General features: G+C 37.9%; 1 protein-coding gene across 2 annotated transcripts in view; it reads left to right on the forward strand.

Annotated features, from left to right (window-relative positions):
• CDK13 (cyclin dependent kinase 13) overlaps positions 1–22,457 on the forward strand; it is a 122,392-nt gene that overhangs the window by 95,699 nt on the left and 4,236 nt on the right. For both annotated transcript variants that reach the window (XM_031031442.2, XM_081800763.1), the window contains exons 8-12: positions 4,934–5,035; positions 5,132–5,209; positions 14,642–14,758; positions 15,330–15,461; positions 21,893–22,098. In XM_031031442.2, the coding sequence (XP_030887302.2) occupies positions 4,934–5,035; positions 5,132–5,209; positions 14,642–14,758; positions 15,330–15,461; positions 21,893–22,098 (635 nt within the window). The remainder of the gene's footprint in view (positions 1–4,933; positions 5,036–5,131; positions 5,210–14,641; positions 14,759–15,329; positions 15,462–21,892; positions 22,099–22,457) is intronic.

A 22,457-nucleotide genomic window follows, 5' to 3' on the forward strand; every position in this document is an offset into this window, starting at 1 on the left:
CCTTCTACTCCCTTTGGGTTTTGCTTGTTCTTCTTTTTCTAGTTCCTTTAGGTGTAAAGTTAGATTGTTTATTTGAGATTTTGTTTTTTTGAAGTAGGCCTCTATCGCTTTGAACTTCCCTCTTAGAACTGCTTTTGCTGCATCCCATTGATTTTGGTAAGTTGCATTTTCCATTTTCATTTGTTTTGAGGTATTTACTTATTTCTCCTTTGATTTCCTCATTGACCCATTGGTTGTTTAGTAGCATATTGTTTAACCTCCACATATTTGTGATTTTTTTTCCCAGTTTTTTTCCATTCATTTCTAGTTTCATACCATTGTGAATGAAAAAGATGCTAATGTGATTTCAGGCTTCTCAAATTTATTGAGACTTGTTTTGTGGCCTAACATGATTTTTCTTGGAGAATGTTCATATGCACTTCAGAAGAATGCATATTCTGCTGCTTTTAAATGGAGTGTTCTGTATATATCTTTATAAACCATCTGGTCTAATTGGTTGTTTAAAGCTAATGTTGCCTTATTGATTTTTTTGTCCACATGATCTGTCCATTGGTGTAAGTGGGGTATTAAGTCCCCTGTATTATTGTATTGCTGTCCATTTCTCCCATTAGGTCTGTTAATATTTACATTATCTAAGTGCTCCTGTCTTGAGTGCTCCTATCTTGTTGGATTGACCCCTTTATCATTATGTAACGGTCTTCTTTGTCTCTCTCTCTCTTTTTTTAAGATTTTATTTATTTGAGAGAGAGGAAATGCACGCATGAATGTTGGAGGCGGGGGAGAAGCAGACTTCCTGCTGAGTAGGGAGCCCGATGTAGGGCTCAATCCCAGGACCCTGGGATCATGACCTGAGCCAAAGGCAGATGCTTAACTGACTGAGCCACCAAGGCATCCCTCTTCTTTGTCTCTTTTTACAGTCTTGGTTTTAAAATCTATTTTGTCGGGCGCCTGGGTGGCTCAGATGGTTAAGCATCTGCCTTCGGCTCAGGTCATGATCCCAGGGTCCTGGGATCGAGTCCCACATCGGGCTCCCCGCTCAGCGGGGAGCCTGCTTCTCCCTCTGACCCTCTCCCCTCTCATGCTGTTTCTCTCTCGCTCGCTCTCTAAAAAATAAATAAAATCTTTAAAAAAAAAAAAATCTATTTTGTCTATAAAGCTACCCCTGCTTTCTTTTGGTTTCCATTTGTGTGAAATATCTTTTTCCATCTCTTTCAGGCTGTGTGTGTTCTTACATCTGAAGCAAGTCTCTTGTAGGTTGCAGATAGATGGGTCTTGTTTGTTTTTTGTTTGTTTGTTTGTTTTATTCATTCAGCCACTCTGTGTCTTTTGGTTGGAGAATTTAGTCCACTTACATTGAAGTAATTATTGACAGGTCTGTACTTATTGCCATTTTGTTCATTGTTTCTGGCTGTTTTGTAATTCCTTTCTTCCCTTCTTGCTCTCTTCCTTCATGGTTTGATGGTTTTCTTTAGTGTTATGCTTAGATTGCTCTCTTACTTTGTGTATCTCCTATAGATGTTTGCTTTGTGGTTAACATGAGGCTCACATGTAACAGCCTATATATGTAACAGTCTATTTTAAGTTGATAGCAGTTTTTTTTTTCTTTTTTTAAAGATTTTATTTATTTATTTGAGAGAGAGAATGAGATAGAGACAGAGAGAGCATGAGAGGGGGGAGCGTCAGAGGGAGAAGCAGACTTCCTGCCGAGCAGGGAGCCCGATGCGGGACTCGATCCCGGGACTCCAGGATCATGACCTGAGCTGAAGGCAGTCGCTTAACCAACTGAGCCACCCAGGCGCCCAGTTGATAGCAGTTTAAGGGGTTTTTTGTTTGTTTGTTTGTTTTAAGATTTACTTATTTTGGAGAGAGCACTCATTCAAGCAGGGGGAGGGACAGAGGGAGAGAGAATCTCAAGCAGACTCTGTGCTGAGTGTGGAGCCCGATGCAGGGCCCATCCCAGGACCCTGAGATCATGACCTGAGCTGAAACCAAGAGTTGGACGCTCAACTGACTGAGCCACCCAGGCGCCCTGATAACAACTTAAGTTTGAATGCATTCTAGAACTCTACATTTTTACTATCCCTGCATTTTATGTTTTTGATGTCACATTTTACATCTTTTTCCTTTGTATATCCCTTAACTGATTATTGTAATTACAGTTCTTTTTACTAATTATGTCTTTTAACCTTGATAGTAGTTTTCTGTGATTTTAATCCACTGCCTTTACTCTGTCTTTACCAGTGAGATTTATACTTGCATGTTTTCTTGTTACTAGTGTACTTTCTTTCCTTGCAGCTTAAAGAATTCCCTTTAACATTTCTTGTAAAGCTGATTTAGATGATGAACTTCTTTAGCTTTTACTTGTCTGAGAGGAAAACTCTATCTCTCTCCTTTAATTCTGAATAATAACCTTGCCAGGTAGAGTATTTTTGGTTGTCAGTTTTTTTCCTTTCAGCACTTTGAATATATTGTGCACTTTCTTCTGGCCTGCAAAGTTTCTGCTGAAAGTCTTACGCAGGCCTGGGCGGGGGGGTGGGGGGTGGGTGGGTGGGGGTGGCGGGGTGTCCCTTGAACGTAAAAGTTGTTTTCCTCTTGCTTCTTTTTAGATTATCTCTTTATCTTTTACTTTTGACATTTTACTTATACCGTGTCTTGGTGTGGATCTTTTGGAGTTCATTTTTATAGGATCTTTTGGGCTTCCTGGATCTGGATGTCTGTTTCCCCACGTTAGGGAAGTTTGCAGCCACTGTTTCTTCAAATAAGTTTTCTGCCCATTTGTCTCTCTCTTCTCCTTCTGGTACCCATATAATCTGGATGTTATTCTGCTTGATGTTGTTCCATAGGCTCCTTAAGCTGTTTTCACTTTTTTTTTTTCTTTCTGCTTCTCTGCTCGTTTGAGTTCTACTGCTCTATCTTCTAGATCACTGCTCTTCTCTCCTTCTTAATCTAGTCTGCTGTTGAATCCCTCTAGTTTAGTTTTCTTTTTCTTTTTTCAGATCAGTTACTGTCTTCTTCAGCTTTGTGACTTCTCTTTGGTACTTTCTTATATTTTCTGTTTGTTTAAAGTTCTCACTGTGTTCATTGATTTTTCTCCCAAGTTCGGTGAACATTGGTATGACCATTTTCACTCTTTCAGGTAAATTAGTTACCTCTGTTTCATTAAGTTTTTTTCTTCTGAGGTTTTATCTTCTTCTTTTGTTTGGAACATATGTTTTCTGTTTCCTCAGTTTGCTTGACTTTGTGTTATTTCTATGTTTAGGGAAAACAGCTATCTCTTCTAGTCTTGAAGGAGTAGTGGCCTTATGTAGGAGATGATCTTTATCTTTCAGCCTTGCCCTAGCTCATCTGTTTCTCAGACCTTTGTGTTTGTCTAAGCAGTCTGATTTATATTTGATAGGAACCAACTATTGAGGATGTTCCAAGACCAGTCAGTGTTGCAAAGGCAGGAATCTCAGTCAGCACCTAGATTCAGGTTGATTGGAAGCCAGACCCTCAGGCAGCAGCTTTTAATGTATACAAATATATGTAGTCATGTGGGACCACAATTGTAAATCCTCTGGCCTGCGGACCAGGTGATCTGGAGATATCCCTTGGGCTACAGTTGGAAAGTCAGAGCATAAGATGAGTAAAAAGCTCCTTTCTGGGAGATACCAGTGAGCTGTAATGAGGTCATTGGAGAGCACAAGGATGGTGTCCCCTGCCCTACATTCCCTGAGAGCACCTCTGTTGACTGTAGATGTCTGGCAAACCTGCAGTCTGTCCCTTAGGCTGAAGCTGCAGGACAAGTAAATAGGCCTTCTTCCCAGAAAGACTGGGGTGTGTTTCAGTCTGTGTGGTGCCCTTGGTATGGTAGCCTGCCAAGAACTGTTTGATTATTACTTTCTCCTGGGACCCAGGAATGCAGCCCCCCCGGCCACCAGAGCCAGGTGATCAGGGAGCATCTCCCAGGTGGAGTGTGTGTGACCAACAGCTTTAGGGAAGCTGCGGGAGAGTGCAGGGATGGGGTGCACCTGCCAGCTTTAGTAGGGCCACAGGAGAGTGCAGGGTTGGGAGTGCCATCAGAGTAGGAGGAGAGCGCGCGCAACAGTGATGCCTGGCCGCGCCTTTGTCCTGGGACAGAGTCCCAACAGGCCCCTGCCCCTCTTGTGGATGGTTTAAGATCAGCAAGTGAATCTTCCTCATAACAGTCTAGTGGGTTTTCAGACGGTGGCTTTGTGCTCATCCCTGGCACAAGGGAGTCTGCATGAAAGCCTTTTTAGAGAAGTATCTCAATTCCCTACAGCCTGTTTGGTCCCCTGGATGTAAGCCCCACTGGCAAATAAAGAGGTAGCAATATGTATATATCCTCTCTTTTAGAAGGTGACAAAAGAATCATCTGATAAAGTATCTTACCTATTGCCAGTGGTGCTTTGCAGAATAGACCTCAACTACTGCAGTCTACATTTATGTACTTTGTATTTGCATACTAAAGTGGGGTTGCAGTCAGTGAAATATTGTCAAAAATATGCCCAGGTGAAATTTTTTATTAGGTGATTCCAATTTGTACTATATCTTGCCACACATTGGTAATTTGCCAGATTTGGTCAAAATCAATCAACTTCCTTTAAGTCAGTTAATCCCCTTTAAAGTTATGGAAAGGAAAAACAGAACCGAACAGTTGGGACCTTTTTTTGACCAAAAGACAGTTAAAATCAGCCAACTACTTTTCATTTTTATGTATTAAGGAAATTTTCAGTTAATCACATTGCTCTCAAATGTATTTTATGATCACGTATGTCAGATGTAATAGCATGTCTGAACTTAGTAGGCAGATGAAATTGGTTTTAGTTAGGATTGTAGGATTGCTTTGATTAGCCAAAATAGTATTTCTTAAGAGAATCTCTCTTATTCTAACAGATAATAACTCTAAAGAGTTGCTTTCTGTGTTTTTTAGTCGGCCGTATACTAACAAGGTCATCACTTTATGGTACCGTCCACCTGAACTGCTATTGGGAGAAGAAAGATATACACCTGCTATTGATGTATGGAGCTGTGGGTAAGATAGGCTTACTGACTGGTTTAATTTACTTGAAATTTTTGGTAGTGGAGTAAAATCGTATCATTTGGTAATGATGGATATTTTTTCCACTAGATGTATCCTTGGTGAACTCTTCACTAAAAAGCCTATATTTCAAGCAAATCAAGAACTTGCACAACTAGAATTAATAAGGTAAGCTCATGATTGTAATATTTGTTGGGGTGTGTAATACTTCATAGAAAATTTAAAGTCTTTCAAGTTTGTGTCTTTAGGAGAACAGCATGGTTTTCTTGAAGGCTAATGATTGCTGAATGGAAGAGAAACTAGAATGTGGGTACTTTGATACTTGTTCTAGTAAAAATAAGGATCCCAAAGTCCCTAGCTCTTTTTTGCAATTAAATGAAAGGGCGGGGGACCCAAAAAATAAGACCAGGAAGAAAGAGTAAATAAGTATGAGAAAGGAGAGAATAAATGGTAGATAACTTTTTTTTAGTATGGCAGGATGGAAGAATTAATGTTTTGGGATACTGTAAAGAAATACTCTGTTTTATATACACATATGCATACATGTTTATATTTATTTATATGTGAATGTTTATACACGGAAACATGTGTATGTACCCACAGGCATCAGTCTTCATAATTTGAGGCTGTTGTAGGGCCTGGGTCATAAGGACATACGTGCTAATCACCTTTCTCTTCATGTAATATTTTAAAATAATTCTTTTATTTTTGAAGAAAGAGCTTTGGCTTTCATATATAATGTCACTTTGCAACTTCTAAGTTTTGTGTGTGTCTCAAAATATGGATGAGAACTTTTAGGAAAAAGATATTGGTATGAGACACAGATACCAATATACTATGAACCTTCCCTTCTCAACAGACTTATTGGATTAATTGATGCTCTCCAGTCCCTCTGTAAGTAACAGTAGCTTGATAACATGGCAAGCCGAGTGTTCGCAGCTAGTAGGCTACTAGTCTCTAGTAAGACTGTATTTATGCTACCAGTTGAAGTATGATGACTGTAAGAGGTAGTTGTTTCCAATTTTGTATACCAACTTTTTATTACTCTCTGTGTGTCCTTTAAGTATACACAGATGGAGTGCTTTGCAAAGACCTAACAAAGTTGCTATCAAATTAACTGGGTGGGAGGCAAGTTACTTTAAGTTAGAAAGGTAAGTCATAAAAATTTAGAAGGATTTAGTATTCCGATTGCTTTAAATCCTTGATAATATGGTTTGTTCAAGAAAGCTAATGCAGAGTCCCATTCAACGAATCCTCTGTTCAAAGAGAGGCCTTGCCCTGTGTCAGAAAATTGGAGAATAAATGTACATTTTTAATTTTTCAGTTATAATAAAATGTTTAAATTATGTATCTGTGTTTCTTTATTTTTTTTTCCATGATTCCCTCTTACCCATTTTTTTCTATTAATAAGGCATTGGTCCTGATTCTTTGGATACTAGGGCTTCTATTAATGTTAACTTTTATTTACTTTATACTTGATGCAAGATTTATACATTATGCAAGCATTTTTCTAAGAATTTCATGTGAATTAGCCTCTGTTAAGCTTCATACAACCTTCTGTTTTCTTTTTATAGTTAAGAAAGTGGAACCTTAGAAAGTGAAGAATTTGTCTAGGGTCATATAACTAGCAAGTGGCAAAATCGAGATTTGAATTTAGACAGTTTTACCACAGTAGCTAAACTTTAACTAATTCTCTACACCATGTAGGAAATAAGACTTCCTGGAGCTTTTAGGTTAGTATGACACACACGTCAATATTTGACAAAAACATCCTGAAGAATTTCTACAGGATACTAATCCAAAAATTCTAAAGGAAAGATTAGCCAGTCATATCTAGCTTTTCCTTAAAAATCAACTTGCTGAGTCAAGTAGGAGTCATCCAAAGAATACAAGAATGTTTCAGTTTTAGGACATCTATTATTATAATTCATCACTTTAATAGAAGTAAAGTAATACGTTTTTCTTGGCAGGTGTTGGATAAGCATTTGCTAGAATACAAAGTGTAAAAGTGTATTTCTTTAATATGATGAAGATATGTATTGAAGACTAATAGCCAGAATAATATTTAGTTTTGAAATACTAGAAGATGTAAGACCAGAATGTTAAGAAGTGTCTTCTAGTATCATTATTTTAAGAGTGTTTTAAAAGTACTAACCAGTTAACTGGTAAGTGACCCAGTAAGAGGTGTAAAGAGTGGCAGGATGAAGGCAGTATTGTCATAATTTGTACATGAGAGCATTGCACATAGGCAGCGTGCAAGGGAGTTACCTGAAACACCTTAAGTAAAAGAGTCTGATCAAATGACAAGTGTTGAGAGAATGTGTGTGTGTGTGTACATTTGTGTGTATACATATATGCACACAATATCCTAATATAACATACAAATACATATATACTAAAAGCAATACCTTCTTAAAAATATGTACCAATAATAACCAGTTAAAAATGTACATGAGGGAAAAGATGCCTTTTAACAAAAGCACCACCATATATACTCCAGGTATATTGAAAACTATAATGTCTCACTGAAAATTGTAAAGCAGATTTAAAATAACTATTGGGAACGGCATATCTCATTTTTGGTTGGAAGCCTTAACTTTTTTGAAGGTGGCAGTTCAACCTGTATTAATGATTATAGTCCTAATGCGAATTTCAAAAGACATTCTCCCTCCAGATAAACATTAAAATAACTAGAAAAATTCTTAAGAAGAAGGAAAATTTGGCATATCCTATGTTAAAATTATAGCAACTGAAACCATTTTAGCACAAGATACGTAGATGAATTGGTGGAATTATATGGGAAGTCCAGAAATAAAGCAAGTTTTATGGACCTCCGAATATAATACAGAAGTCATTTCAAGTCAGGGGGGATTAATTGAACAAGTATCTGTTGGTTTCTGGTTGTGTGCCAGTTCCAAGGCACTGAGGATACAGTGAAGGGTGAGGGTTGTATCCTCCGTGCCTAGTAAGTAGCAAACAACTTTTTTTAGTTTCTAATTGGGAGAGACAAAACAAATTAATGTATCAGGTGGTGATAAGGGCAAGAGGATAGAAAATGATAGGAGGCAGTGTTATAGAGAGTCCAGGAAAGTTTCTCCCAGAAGGTATCATTTGAGCAGGGATCTGAATGAAGTGAAGTACAAAGTAATAAAGATCCTGAGGCATGAGTGTACTCAGAGTATTTTATGAACATGTTAAGTTGGTTAGAACCATATAGGGGGGAAAAAAGAAAGCTCAATCCATCCACTTGGTGACATACTCGATAGATATTGAAAAGGAAATGGTAGATCTGGAGATGTTGACATAGAAAAGCAACATCAGGGGGCTCCTGGGTGGCTCAGTCGTTAAGCATCTGCCTTCGGCTCAGGTCATGATCCCAGGGTCCTGGGATCCAGCCTGAGCCCCGCATCGGGCTCCCTGCTCAGCGGGAAGCCTGCTTCTCCCCCTCCCACTCCCCCTGCTTGTGTTCCCTCTCTCGCTGTGTCTCTCTGTCAAATAAAGAAAAGAAAGAAAGAAAATCAACATCATTTCATGATGAACCGTTTAATAGAAGGCTGTGTTTGGTTTTATCCCATTTCGGTAAAACAAACACATCAAAAGAGTCTGGAATTGTTATGTGAGCATGGATTTGTGAGAGGGCTGTGAAGAGGGCTATTTCACAGTCCAGTTTATATATTTCAGAATGTTTTTGTTTTGTTGGTAAAATACCAAATATTTATAATACTATGAAAAGGTGCCACACTTTTGATTCTGTGGCATTAAGTATTTTTAAAACATGAAGGAAAAAAGTAAGTTTCTGACAAAAGAAAACAGCTGTCTCCCTGATAGGAAGAAGGCAGCAGAGTGTATTCATTGAAAGGGTGGGCTTTGGAATCTTGCAGCCCTGGGTTGTCATGCCAGTTCAGCTACTTCCTGCCCTTGGGACTTAGGGTAAGTTCCACAACACTCTCAGTTTGTTTCTTCACGAGTAAAACAGGACTAATCATATGCTTAGGGTTACAAGAGTTAAATAAATGTAAGTTTCCTACATACTTCTTCCCCTCACTCCACTTGCAGTAATGCTGGAATTTATCCCCAATCTAAAGTCCCAGGAATGATGAGTTCTAGTCTGCATTGTACAAAAATATGTATGAACTAATAAAAGGTGGGAATGCTTATCAGAATCTGTCTTAAAAAGTTTCACACAGCTGTGGTCAAGTTATTTGTACTTAGCCTTGTTCCAGAAACTATTTTAGGCAAATTACTGGTTTTTTGATAGAAATAGCATGGGTTTAAAAGTGATGGCAAAAGAAAGTGAAAAACAGGTGATGACGGAATGGGATGAATGAGGGCAAAAAAATGTTTTTAATATAAGGGTCACACTTTTAACCCTAAGCCTTCTAGCAGCCAGAAAGAACCTTTATATCACACAGTGTACATTGCTTATGAAATAAAAAACCACCTAACAGTCATGGAAAAAATTAGAAGTAGACTGGAATGAAAAGAACTCTGCTTCTGTCCAACCTCCACCCCCTCCCCCACCCATAAAGCTTGAGGCCTAGATGATCACACAGGTGAGATTTTTAGAACTTTAAAGGCTTAGACTTCGATTGTTCTAGAATATAGGTAAAGAAGGGAAGCTCCCAGTTTTTAAATAATGAAGCATGTATATCTTCATAGATCAGTAGCATAAAAAAATCCTATGAGTTGCTTTTTGCTGTAAGAATTTCTCTACACCCTTAAAAATTATGAAAGATCCCAGGAGCTTTGTTTATGCTAGTTGTATCTATTGATATTTATCGTACTAGAAATTAAAACTGAGAAAGAAAATAACTATTTTAAAACAATATGTTAACATTGTTTAATTATAAAACGTCTGTATTTTCCAAACTGAAATAAATGTTGGTGAAATGAGTAGCACTGTTTTGCATTTTTACATATCTTTTAATGTCTGGCTTAATAAAGTAACATCTGGATTCTCCTCCCTGTGATACGCTGTTTTCAGTAGTCTTTCAGATAATTGTGCATATTCTTCTTTGAAACTACACTAAATAAGTGGTAATTTTTTATGGGTTAGTTGTAATGTACAGTCTGAAAACATGGAGATATTTTGTATTCTAATATATTAAAATCCATTAGTCTATCCTGCACTCTGGATCTGTGATAATTTTATAACATGGCTAATATGGAAAATAGTGGATCACCTATTTTAGCAGGTCTTCTAAATGTAACATTTCATTATATAATTTTGGTTATCACCACTAATCTCATCAGGAAAGCCTATAGGTATTCATTGTGAAGCTGTCAAGTCCATGGCGTAGATACAAGCTTTCTAGTATTCTAATTTTCTCCTGAAAGCTCGGAGTTTATAATTGAAAATAAATACCGCAATCGTCTTCCTTGAAGTAACAAGCTGACTTTGTTCACATGTGAGAAAATGTCTGGCAGATACCCAAATCTGAATGACCATAGTGTGTTACTTGTTCATATAGGTAAAAATGACCGTCCATGAAAAAAACGCAGCTACTTCAGCTTGCTTGCAGCTCAAATAATTGCTCAAATGCTTCTCAGGATAACTGTCAGAATTTCTTGAGCAGCAAAAGTGCTTTATGAGTATTTTCTGTTTCATCACTGAGAATATAAAGAAGATACATACTCTTCTAAATAGTGTTAGGGTTTAATAACATTAACGATTTTTACTGTTTCAACAAGTACATTCTTAAGTGAAATGGCTGGTGTGTCTCTCCCCTACCCCCCCACCCCCACCCCGGGAGATGGTATAGTAGTGAAGAGTATTTACTGCTGACGGTTTGGTGCCACTGCCCTGAATCATACTAAGGTGCTGGGCATTCTCCTCACTATGGGTTTTGTACCATCAGTGCAAAATCAACACACTGAAAAAGGCAAATAATGTCTTAGTTACACCTTTCATCTGCCAGACCCCTGAAGAGTCTGTGAACCCCACTTTTGAGAACTGCTCCTGTATACCAATCTCACATAGGAATATTGATGCACAACATCTAAATGAACAAGTAGAATACAGCATTACACTAAAATGATAATACTTAGTACTAAGGCCAGGAAGTATTCCTCTATTGAATGTAAGCGTGAGTATTAGGAAAGCTCTTAATATGATTCATGACATTAGTTACTCAGGGGGAAAAATGCAGATGATGATTATAATAGTTTCTAAAAATAAAACTAACAAAACTAAAGTATCCTTTAAAAAATTTAAAAGCCATAGGGTGCCTGGGTGGCTCAGTTGGTTAAGCGACTGCCTTCGGCTCAGGTCATGATTCTGGAGTCCCGGGATCGAGTTCCACATCCAGCTCCCTGCTCAGCAGGGAGTCTGCTTCTCCCTCTGACCCTCCCCCCTCTCATGTGCTCTCTTTCTCTCATTCTCTCTCTCTCAAATAAATAAATAAAATCTTTAAAAAAAAATTTTTAAAGCCACAAAAATAAAGCCCATAGTAAAAAGGAATAAATTAATTCTTAACAGGATATGCGTGTGAGTTTGTGTCTGTGTCTGTGATTATTATGTGTTGTTCTCAAACCAAAAATCATCATCCTTCCCAGTTGTAAACAATGAAAGTACTCCCATTAAAGTCAGAAACGAAATAAAACTACCCAGTATTATGTGGCATCATTATCATTGTAATAATGTTTAGAAATTGCCACATACCATATCATGATAAAGAGGTGTGCATGTTTGGAAAAAATAGAGAAGAATTCTGATTATAGGTGATAAGATTATAAACCTGGAAAGCCTCAAAGAAAGAACTATTAAAACTATGGTAGGAGCCATAGGATCTCAGATGGCTATCTAAAACTTTGGATGTCATATGTAAAATGTTTTCTGTAACAAAACTTCCCTATTTACTGCTTAGGCAATACAATAGGGGTAAGAATACATTCAAAAAAGCAAAAAATAAAACTGATAAAAAGCAATATATAAGATCCAGTTGAAGAAACGTAAATACAAAACTGAAGGAAATATAAAAATTGGATATTTCTGGGAGAGAAGTATTAAGCCTCCTGAAGATAACAATCCCTTCTAAATCTATAAATTCAGAGCAGCAGTTGAATCCAGATTCTCTTACGTTTTGGAGTGTGACAGTATTGATTCTGCAATTCATCCTAGGAAAATTCTGAGGAGAATAATTAGAGGAATGGCTAGATAGAAGGCTTTGTCCTGTTGGCCTTGTAAAAAGGAAAAAGCAAAAGCTACCATACGGTATTGATACCAAAGTGCATAGATCAGAATTGATTCATTCCCGAAATAGGCCTCAGATATTTGGGGATTTAGTATATGATGCATTTCAAGACCTCTTCGGTAAGTGATTTTGAGATAACTGGCTGGCCATCAGGCTAGTTTTTGCTAACATGCAGTTACCATCCATTGCTGTCCTGTCTGCTTCCCTAGTTTCTAGGAACTTTCCCTGCTTCCGTAGGTCTGTTCCATCATGTGTGCTGCTACCAGCTAGGTAACTGTTAGTCAACTATCTTCCCACAACACATAGAGTAAAATAACTGAAACTTTACCTAAGAGGTAATGAAACTTACTTTTATTGAAGGGCTACTGAACGGGCCAGATGCCAGCTCATTTAATCTCACAGCTCTGAAGTAAAATGAATCTCTCTTTTACAAAAGAAGAAACAGATTCTTCAGCAATGCAGTTTGACCAGTGTCACAGACAGGATTCAGTTTTAAAGTTTGTTTTCAAAGTTTGTCTTCATTATAGTTAGGCAGGTTGCCTTTTAAAACATTGTGTGGCTCCTCTCTGTGCTCTTAGCTAACCCTCCCTGAGCCCTAAATTCCACCTGTTTCCTTCATCTTCCTCCCACATGTCTGTACTTGACTACTTCCATGCCTCTGTCTATGCACTTCTCTTTGCCAGTAACATTTCTCTTACTTCCTTCTCACCTGTCTGTTGTTTACTTATCCTTGGAGCTGTAGCCAAAATTCTGCACCTCTTCCATAACATGGAACATGTTCTTGTATCTCTGCAGTTGAAAGTATTCTTCATTTTAAAAAGTTTCAATATATTTCATACTTCTGTAATAACACATCAGTCTGCCTGGGATTATCTATATATATATACTTGGAGAAGTACACAAAAGTGAGAGACACGGTTCCTAAACTATCAATTTAGTAAGCGAAACAGGCAGGTAAACCAAGATACAAAGCAGCATGAAATATGAAAAAGTGTCAAAAGAAGCAAATAGAATGCAGAGTGACCCTTCTGAGTGGCCATGGGGATACAGAAGACTGCACTGAATAGATTACTTTTGATCTGCATCTTGAGAAATGAAAAAGATTCTCCACTAGTTAGAATCTAGGGAGAGAGAATATGATCACAGACATGGAAGGGTGTGGTTGGTCCGTGGGGAGAGATGAACTGGGGAATGAGACTAGGAAGGCAGTTTGAGACCAGATCGTAGAACCGTCCTCCCAGGGTCAGCCTTGTTTCCTTGAGGAGATTGTAAAAATCCAGTTGTGAGGAAGAAGAGACTGGCCGTGTACAAAGAATAGGCTCTTACTACCTTTTTAGAAGCTTGTGTTTCCAAAAATCCTAAACTATATTGAAACCAAAAAAGGACATTTCAGTGACATAGCTTAAAAAACATGAGCAGTTATCTTACGTAAATATATGTGTTTCTGAGATAGTGTTCTACAGTTCAACTAAAGGATGGCTGACAACGTTAGTCATCACTTGTTTATACACATTGGTGCATGCATTTATATTTATTACATACAGAACATTTTTATTTTTAGTCAGTGATGCATGGACATTTCCTCTTCGCATATGAAGATCAGCTGAGGATTTTATGTTCAATGTACGTTTATTTTTGAGATTCAGTATGCGCACATTAAGCATATTTAACAAGTTTTTCATCTGTGTATTGCCAAGTGAGTTTTTAAATGTTTACCGGCTGGAGTTGCCTCTGTTATAGCCTTCTACAAATTACGGTAACAAGGACTTCCTGGTTAGTACAGAAATAGGGTTTTCAAGCTACAGATAAGCAGAGAGTAAAGCAGTTAAAATTTCTCAATACCTTGAAATCAGTGGCACTACTTAAGCTGAAGAACTTCTGTGTTTCAAGAACGTTGCTTTGAGGGTCCTCCTGTTGATCGAATGGAGCAGCAGACATGACAGTGTAGTTCCCTTCCTGGGTGTAGGGAATTCGTTTATGCTCTTCTCACAAACTTCATCTTATTCATGAGAAGTAATGACAGGTACCTATAAGACCAGAGAAAGACACAAACCTAAACTCTGGTTCCTTAATTTATTGGCATAAAATTTTTTATCTTGGTTCAAGATATGGTCAGCATATTTGGAGGGTTCCCTGTGTTTTAAGACTTTATTTTGCAAATATGAAGGTTTTCTTTTTAGGAATTGGAATGTTTGGAGTGTTAGAAATATCCACTGAAAAAAAATTGATTTCTTAAAACAAGTAATTAAGTTGGGATGCTAAAATATTTAATGAAATTTCTTACATACTGTATCAAGACTCCAACTTTTTGTGTTGAAGAATGAGGTGATGTTTTATATAGCAGTTGTCTGAATGATTTTTTTCTGTAGAGTTTATATTGATGTACCTCTTTTTGTGTGTTGTTTAGCCGTATATGTGGGAGTCCATGTCCTGCAGTGTGGCCCGATGTTATCAAACTACCATATTTCAACACCATGAAACCAAAGAAGCAATATCGTCGAAAGTTAAGAGAAGAATTTGTTTTGTAAGAAGGGGATGCTTAAGTGTCCATATCGCATTGAATTTTTTTCCTTTTTTTTAGTTATTTCTTGAGAATTCTGAATGTCACTCTGTCCTCTGTTGACCCAAGGTAGACCTATCACAATTCTTCTGTGTCCTTTAATTTTGAGTTTCCCTTTGCTACATGCAAATTACCATCTCACTGTGATTATGGTATCGGTGATTTAGGGTTGTGTGTTTCATTTGGAGCTTACATGACAGAACTTGAATGCCATTTAAAATTTTAATGAAGCAACTTTCATGTTATTTGAGCTCAGGTTTTTATTTTGTTACAGGAAGCTATTCTATTCAGCTCTTAATTATATGTTATAGTTGCAGATGTCCAACAGAGTAATAAAATATACCATTGTTGGCCAAGTTTCAAATTATTTAGAATAATAGCTCAAAATTATGTAAAAATGACTGTTTCTTCAAAGGAAAAATTGGAATTTGTTGGAATAAAGTAGAGCAAACATGTTATAAAGTGTTAGGAGCTTAAAGAAGCATTAAGCATTTGTCAAAGACCACGTATGACTTTTGTCATTCTCTCATGCCAGTATCCCTGCAGCCGCGCTAGACTTATTTGATTACATGCTCGCCTTGGACCCTAGTAAGCGCTGCACTGCAGAACAGGCTCTCCAGTGCGAGTTCCTCCGGGACGTGGAACCCTCAAAAATGCCTCCACCAGAGTAAGTGGCTTTTTATTATGTTAGATCCCATCTGGACAGTTTTAACAGCATCTCTATAAAATGAGCAGAAGCTCTTCCATGATTAGTTAAGTCAAAAGAAATAGTATAAATCCAAAGAAATTGAACAGTAGTAATACACATAATTTGCACATCTAGAATGCAGAACCTTGCTTCATGTTCAGCTACCCGTAGGATTAGCAAAAGCAGCCTTCCTCTTTCTAATTTTATTAATAGATTTCAACTCGAAGAAAACACTCCCGCTGCTAATTTATCATTCTAGTACTCCTTCTACCAAGCCTACTGTTTATACTGCTACTAGTTGCTATAGGTAAAAATTTGAGTGAGTGCTGTGCTAAGCATTTTTCATGTGTCCCATTCTATCAGGTGGGTATTATTATTGTCACTGTTCTACAGAGGAGGAAGCAGGCTCAAAGAGGTTAAGAAACTTGCCCAAGAATACAAATCTAGTGAGGGGTGGAGCCAGCAAGTTAGTTCAGTAAGAAAGAGCAGTTCTCAAATACTCCTTGGCAGACTAGCCAATAGAAAGTCCTTATCATTGGATAAAAGAGCATTAGTAACAAAAGCCAGTGTAGAATTAGTTTATTGTATGATTCAGAGAAAATGTATAGAGTTTGGGAGTCAGACTAGCTGGGTTCTTGAACCTTCATTCCCTTGTGGCTCCTGTAATATCTCTAGGATTGATTTGGGGGAAAGGGAGGGATCAAAGCAGTCCATTTGGTTCTTTTTGATAGGATCTAGAAACTTTGTAGGGATTTCCTTAGTAACTTAAAAATTTTTGATGAGCATCATAAAAGCAAGCCTATTTCTATAATAAAATGTCTCCATGTAATAAAATTAGCATATTGTGAATGAACAAACATGGGCTTTGGAGTTCAAATCCTGGCTCTTCCACTTATCACTTAGATTGGGCTTATTCTATTTCTGAGACCTTCATATTCAGCTTTATTAAGTTTTTCTTGAACTATATATGAATTGCCATTATGGGATGGTTTGAAAGACAAAAAGGATCTATCATTTGATATGTTGAAAGATCTGAATCATTCACTGTTGAATTGTTTCATGGTGGGTTTTTGTTTTTGTTTTTGTTTTGCTTATTGACAGTCTTGAAACTTTGACTCTAGTACCCCTTCAGAGAATTCTTTTCAACTTTTGATTTGGAAACATTTCACCTCGACAGAAAAATAGGAAGAATAGTACAATGAGCATTCGTATATCCTTCACCTAGATTCAATAGTTATTAACATCTGCTTTGTCACTATATATATAAGCTTTTCTCCCCTGAACTGTTTGAATATTATATAGTGGGAGTAACACAACACTTACAAATAATTTATCATGTATCTGTAAGAACTGGGACTTTATAACTACAGTACCATTATAAAGCATAAGAAATTGAACATTGCAATATCTAGTAGACAGTCCATATTCAAATTTCTCCAGTTGTCCCAGTAATTTCCTTTATAGTCTGGTTTTTTGTTTGTTTGTTTGTTTTGTCTTGGATGAAGAATTCATTCAAAGCTCACATGTTTCATTTAGTTGCAATGTCTCTTCAGTCTTTAATTCCTCTTTGGGTAGGGCTTTTATGACCTTGACATTTTTGAAGGGTTCAAGCTAGCTATTTTGTAAAACTTTCTACAGTCTAGCTTTAATTGCTTTCTTGTGATCAAAATTAGAATAACATTTGTGTGTGTGTGTGTGTGTGTGTGTGTGGAGAATATTACTTAGGTAGTGAGGTGTGCTTCCTGCTTCATCCTATCAGGAGGAATATAAGGTCATTTTTCTCCCATTATTGGTAATACTAAGTTAATCTCTTGGTTTAAATGGTCCACATGAAGGAATTCTGGTGAAAGCTGTATCGAGCACATTTTTCATTGACATCTAAACTTTTTTAAAATCAAGCGTTGCAATAGTTGCAAAAGATGTAAATTTCAGTGTATGGTAAGTGTCGACACTTTTAAGTGGGGCAGTTACATCACTCTTGTAAATGTTTCAGTGAGATCAGAATATCTTAGCATTTTGATATTCACCAAGAGTCACTTAGAAAAGACAAAGCTTTTTTTCTTGTTTATCAAGTGGTCTTTGCAAGTATTACTAGTATGTATTTAAGTTTAAAAAAGGGAAGAAAATCGTTGAATCACTATGTCGTACCCCTGAAACTAATATAATATTATATGTCAACTATGCTTCAATTAAAATTTTTTTAAAAAAAGGAAAGAAAGGGGGCACCTGGGTGGCTCAGTCGTTAAGCATCTGCCTTCGGCTCAGGTCATGAATCCCAGGGTCCTGGGATCAAGCCCCGCATCGGGCTCCCTGCTCAGCGGGAAAGCCTGCTTCTCCCTCTCCCACTCCCCCTGCTTGTGTTCCCTCTCTCGCTGTGTCTTTCTCTGTCAAATAAATAAATAAAATCTTTTAAAAAAAGGAAAGAAATGGGTGCCTGGGTGGCTCAGTCAGGTAAGTGTCCAACTTTTGATCTTAGCTCAGCTCAGGTCTTGATCTCTGGGTCATGAATTCAAGCCCTGTGTTAGGCTCCATGCTGGGTGTGGAGCCTGCTTAAAAAAAAAAAAAAGAAGTATACACACACACACACACACATATGTAAATTTGGTTGGAAATGCAACCTAACGAAATAGGTTGTTTTTTTTCCCCCCTAGGTAATCTTAATATCTATCAGTTAATACTCCTTATTCTAGAATGAGAAAGTCCCACATTAATTGTAATTTTATTTTTTATTTTTATAAGTACCCTTGTAGATAAGCCTTTGCGAACGGATAGACTTTTGTCATAGTTTTATCTCTGAGTTCTTTGCGTCCTTCCACATTATGTGCAAAAATCACATGATGATTTGTCATCAGAAATTATTATGACCTTTCAGATGTCAACTTTAAGATTCTTTCTCTTTTAATTTTCTTGATAGTAAAGAATTGGAAACCATGTAACTTGAAAAGATTTTTTTATCCAGTAATTAATCATTTATTTTTTCAAAATTTGAGAAAAAAATCCAAAGAAGCTTTAAATACTTAGTAAATGACTTCTTGTTTTTGTTTTGTTTTTTTGTTTTGTTTTGTTTTTTTTAGAGGAGGGCGCACGAACCAGGGGCGGGGGGTTGGGGAGAGGAAGAGGGGGAGAGAGATTTTTTTTTTAAGATTTTTATTTACTTGAGAGAGAGAGATCCCAGGACCCCGGGATCATGACCTGAGTTGAAGACAGCTGTTTAACTGACTGAGCCACCCAGGCATCCTGGAAAGAGAGAACGTTAAGCAGGCTCCACACCCAGCACAGTGCCCGACAAGAGGCTCGATCTCACAACCCTGAGATCATGACCTGAGCCTAAACCCAAGTGTCGGTCGCCTAACCAACTGAGCCATCCAGGTGCCCCTAAATGACTTTTTATACTTAGTACTTTTTCTTTTGTTAGTACTTGTTTCATCCAGTATACTAAGAAAAGTTTTGGAAGTCAACATGTAATGTCAGTGCAACTTTGCCAATCCATATGTTAGATCGTTTTTCTTATTACATGTTTTGGCACTGTAGATATAGCCCATTTAATGAATGGGAAACGTCTGCCACGTAACCCAATTGGAAACTGTGTCCATATTGTCAAACACATCACCTAAATTCACTTAATTTTTATCAGAACACACCTGACTGCATTTCTCCATTAAAAATAGGGACGTTAATACACATTTTGGTGAACAGGCTGTAATCCAGTAATAAATTAGGGATACATCACTAAAGCAGTCAGGTTGAAATTATAATGCTATTGATTTAATATATAAATTAAAAATTATATAAACAACATCTCATTATTTTGTAATATGTAATGGGTAGTTAAAATGATAAATTATGAGGCGAGGACTGTGAAGAAAAGCATTGGTATGGGATTCCTTTGGGAAATATGTGTATGTATTAAACTCTTGTGATCATTTTTTTTCGGAATAATCAAATGAGAATGGGATAGTAAGACAAAAAAACCAAAGCAACTGCATCAATTGTATTAGATGTGGTGTCAAATTTTTCTCATGTGTTTAATGAAAAGAAAGCATATATTGCTAAAAAGTGACTTAGAGTGACAGCTAGCCTATAATTTTATTTTTCTTAACAGCAAGTGAAAAGCACTGAAAATTTATAAGATAAAATGTGATCAACTGTAATTGGAATATTTCATGATGTGATTTGATGAAAGTAGTTTCAGACCGTCGTGTTGAATGATGATAAGTGGTATCAAACATGAATACAGTGCCTGCTCTGTGAGAGGCACTGTCCAGCGCTTACATATGTTAACATAGATTACCTCTACCTCATGAAGCAGATTGTATTGCTAATGTCATTTTTAAAGATAAGGAAACTGAGGCACAGAGGTCAAGTTACTTGCCTAACGAGACACAATAAGTGGCTGAGCCAGTATTTGAACCTGCAGAAAAGCACATAAAAATTTGGTCATCCTAGAAAACCCTGCTGGTGTATCCAGAGTCAGCAGCACTAACCTGTACATTTCAGCTATTTGTTGGGTAATGGTTATCTTTCCTAGAGATGAGTGTTGAGATAATCCATAGAGGAATCTCTTGGCTTTAAATTGTGGGAGGGAACAAAAGCCCCTGTTAGTGGTTTCTTTGCCTGCTTTCCTCTCCCGGGGCTCTCCCGAAAGAGCATCAGGGCGGAAGAGGTGAAGTCACTCCCAGTTTCCCTACTCTGCAGTATATCTGAATTCAGAATATCCCACCAGGGGCGAAGGCCACACATCTATGATACATACACACACACACACACAGAAAGGAAAGTCTTTGGCGGGTTTATGATGCCTTAAAGCTTCCCAATATCAATATTTCAAATTGTACCTTTGTTTGTTACTCCAGGAGGTTTTTACACGCTGAGGCAATGCACCATAGTAAGATGGCTGAGAGGTATGCCTTTGTTTTGTTTTTGGACCTCAGGTGCATAGACTTGGTTTAATCATAATCCTTGTGTCACTCATCATTGGTCCATGCATGGCTCTCTTTTTTTTCTTTTAGTTACTTAATTAGTTATTTTAAATGATGTTAATAAGCAGCCATGAACCTACCAAATAAAAGCTAGAACCTTGAAAATAACCTACGTTAGTCATATCATCCCCTCTCCCCACCCCCTGCCCTACGACCTATCCCCCTTGCCTCCTTCCACCTGAGGTAACCATCATCCCTGTTTTCTTTTGTATATACTTTTGTTGCCATCTATATGTACTCATAAAAAGTTATATTGAAAATTTTTAGTTGTTTTTAATTTTATAAAAGGGTGTCATGCTGTTTGTAATCTTTTGGGAATGACTTTTTTTACTTAATATTATATTGGTAAGATTCAACCATATTGTTGCATATGCCTTTACTTTATAACGTGAGGTGAGACTAACTGTGAAACAGGAGGTGTGAACGAACTTGCTGTGCAGGCCATTCTCAAAGATCGATGCCAGGAAAGAGGACGTAGAGAGATGTGAATTCTTTTAAAACAGTGTCAGGTGTACCCCATTGGAAAGCCTCCCTAGAGGGAAACCTCTCCAGGTTGAAGATGGCAGATGTATGACCAGGTTGGGGCTGTGTAAGGGCATTCGTAGTTATTCTGGGCAAGTTTATTAACCTTTCCAAGCCTCAATTTTCTCATCTTTAAAATAGATCTAATAGTAACTTCCCATTGGAATTTTTATGAGGATAAGAAGAAAACATTTATAAATCAAACATTTATGTCTTTCTTTAAGCAAAAGTTACTCAGCAGTGTTGTCAGCTTTATGAAATCACATTAAGGCAGAACTGTTTCAGAATCGTGGGTAATCTTGATAGTTGCTAGTTATTCAGAACTCTGTGTTGATGGGTAGTCATGAGCCTGGATTACCTATTTTTTAAACTTCTCTGTAGCATAGTTTAATTTTAGAGCACTTGATTATGGAAGTAAATGAGAGAGGGTATTACAAAAGTAAGAAGCTTGTACTAGAAAGTTTTTCAAAGATGTTATCTCCTAGCTTTTACTACTTTTTAATCCTGTTTCCATTTTCTGCAAGTGGCATATTTCTGGCCTTTCCCCCCATGTCCTATTCAATGTATGGTGTACTGTGAGGAGAACTGGCTTTAAGAGGTTGCACCAAGGATGATAGTAACATACTTTTATGAACTTGTGTTCTTCGTTCATAGTTTTACTAAATGATTATTTACTGATTCTTCAGAAGTCACAGAAAAATAGTCCGGCTGTAAAGGTGAAGCCCTGATGGAGGGGGGGGCGTCAAGGATGACTTTTATTGAGGAGTCACCAGCATGTGTCTGCAGTCTTCAGGAACGATGGGTGGGGGCGGGAGGGGGGGCAGCTCTGGTGCTCTGTAGTAACTGTTAGCAGTTTCGGGGTGTTGTTAAGAAGTAACATTGCACACAATTGGATACTTTGTCTTCCAGCCTTCCTTTATGGCAAGATTGTCATGAGCTATGGAGTAAAAAGCGAAGGAGGCAGAAGCAGATGGGCATGACCGATGATGTGTCCACAGTGAAAGCCCCCAGAAAGGACTTGTCTCTCGGCCTGGACGACAGCAGGACCAGCACACCGCAGGTCATGCCGCCGGCCTCCCAGCTGAAACCTCAGGGCAACTCGAGCCTAGCTCCTGGTCAGTAGCGCTTCGTGCGCGGGTTGCTCTTCTTCCCTCGTTCCGGGCCTCACGGTGATGATCTGTTCTAGTGTTAAAGCATCTGCGGCTAAAACGTTCAGGTTTATCCACCGGACTTGACATTTCCCCGTGAATTGCTTGTGCCGTTGCAAACGCCTGGCCGCGCCTGGCACCGTGTGCTTAGTGAGCGGTCAGCTCTCTCTGCTTCCTTCCTCACCTGGTGCAGGAGTTAGACAGGTACAGGAAGGTGGCCGGGACTCGTAACAGAAGCTCTTTGACACTGTTTATAATGTCCTCAGATCACTCTTAATATCCATCCCATCATATTTTAGAACCTCAAAGATTGGACTCTTCTTTTG

Source organism: Leptonychotes weddellii, chromosome 12 (genome assembly GCF_054177405.1).
Source record: "Leptonychotes weddellii isolate Sample4059 chromosome 12, ASM5417740v2, whole genome shotgun sequence".
Lineage (NCBI taxonomy): Eukaryota > Metazoa > Chordata > Mammalia > Carnivora > Phocidae > Leptonychotes > Leptonychotes weddellii.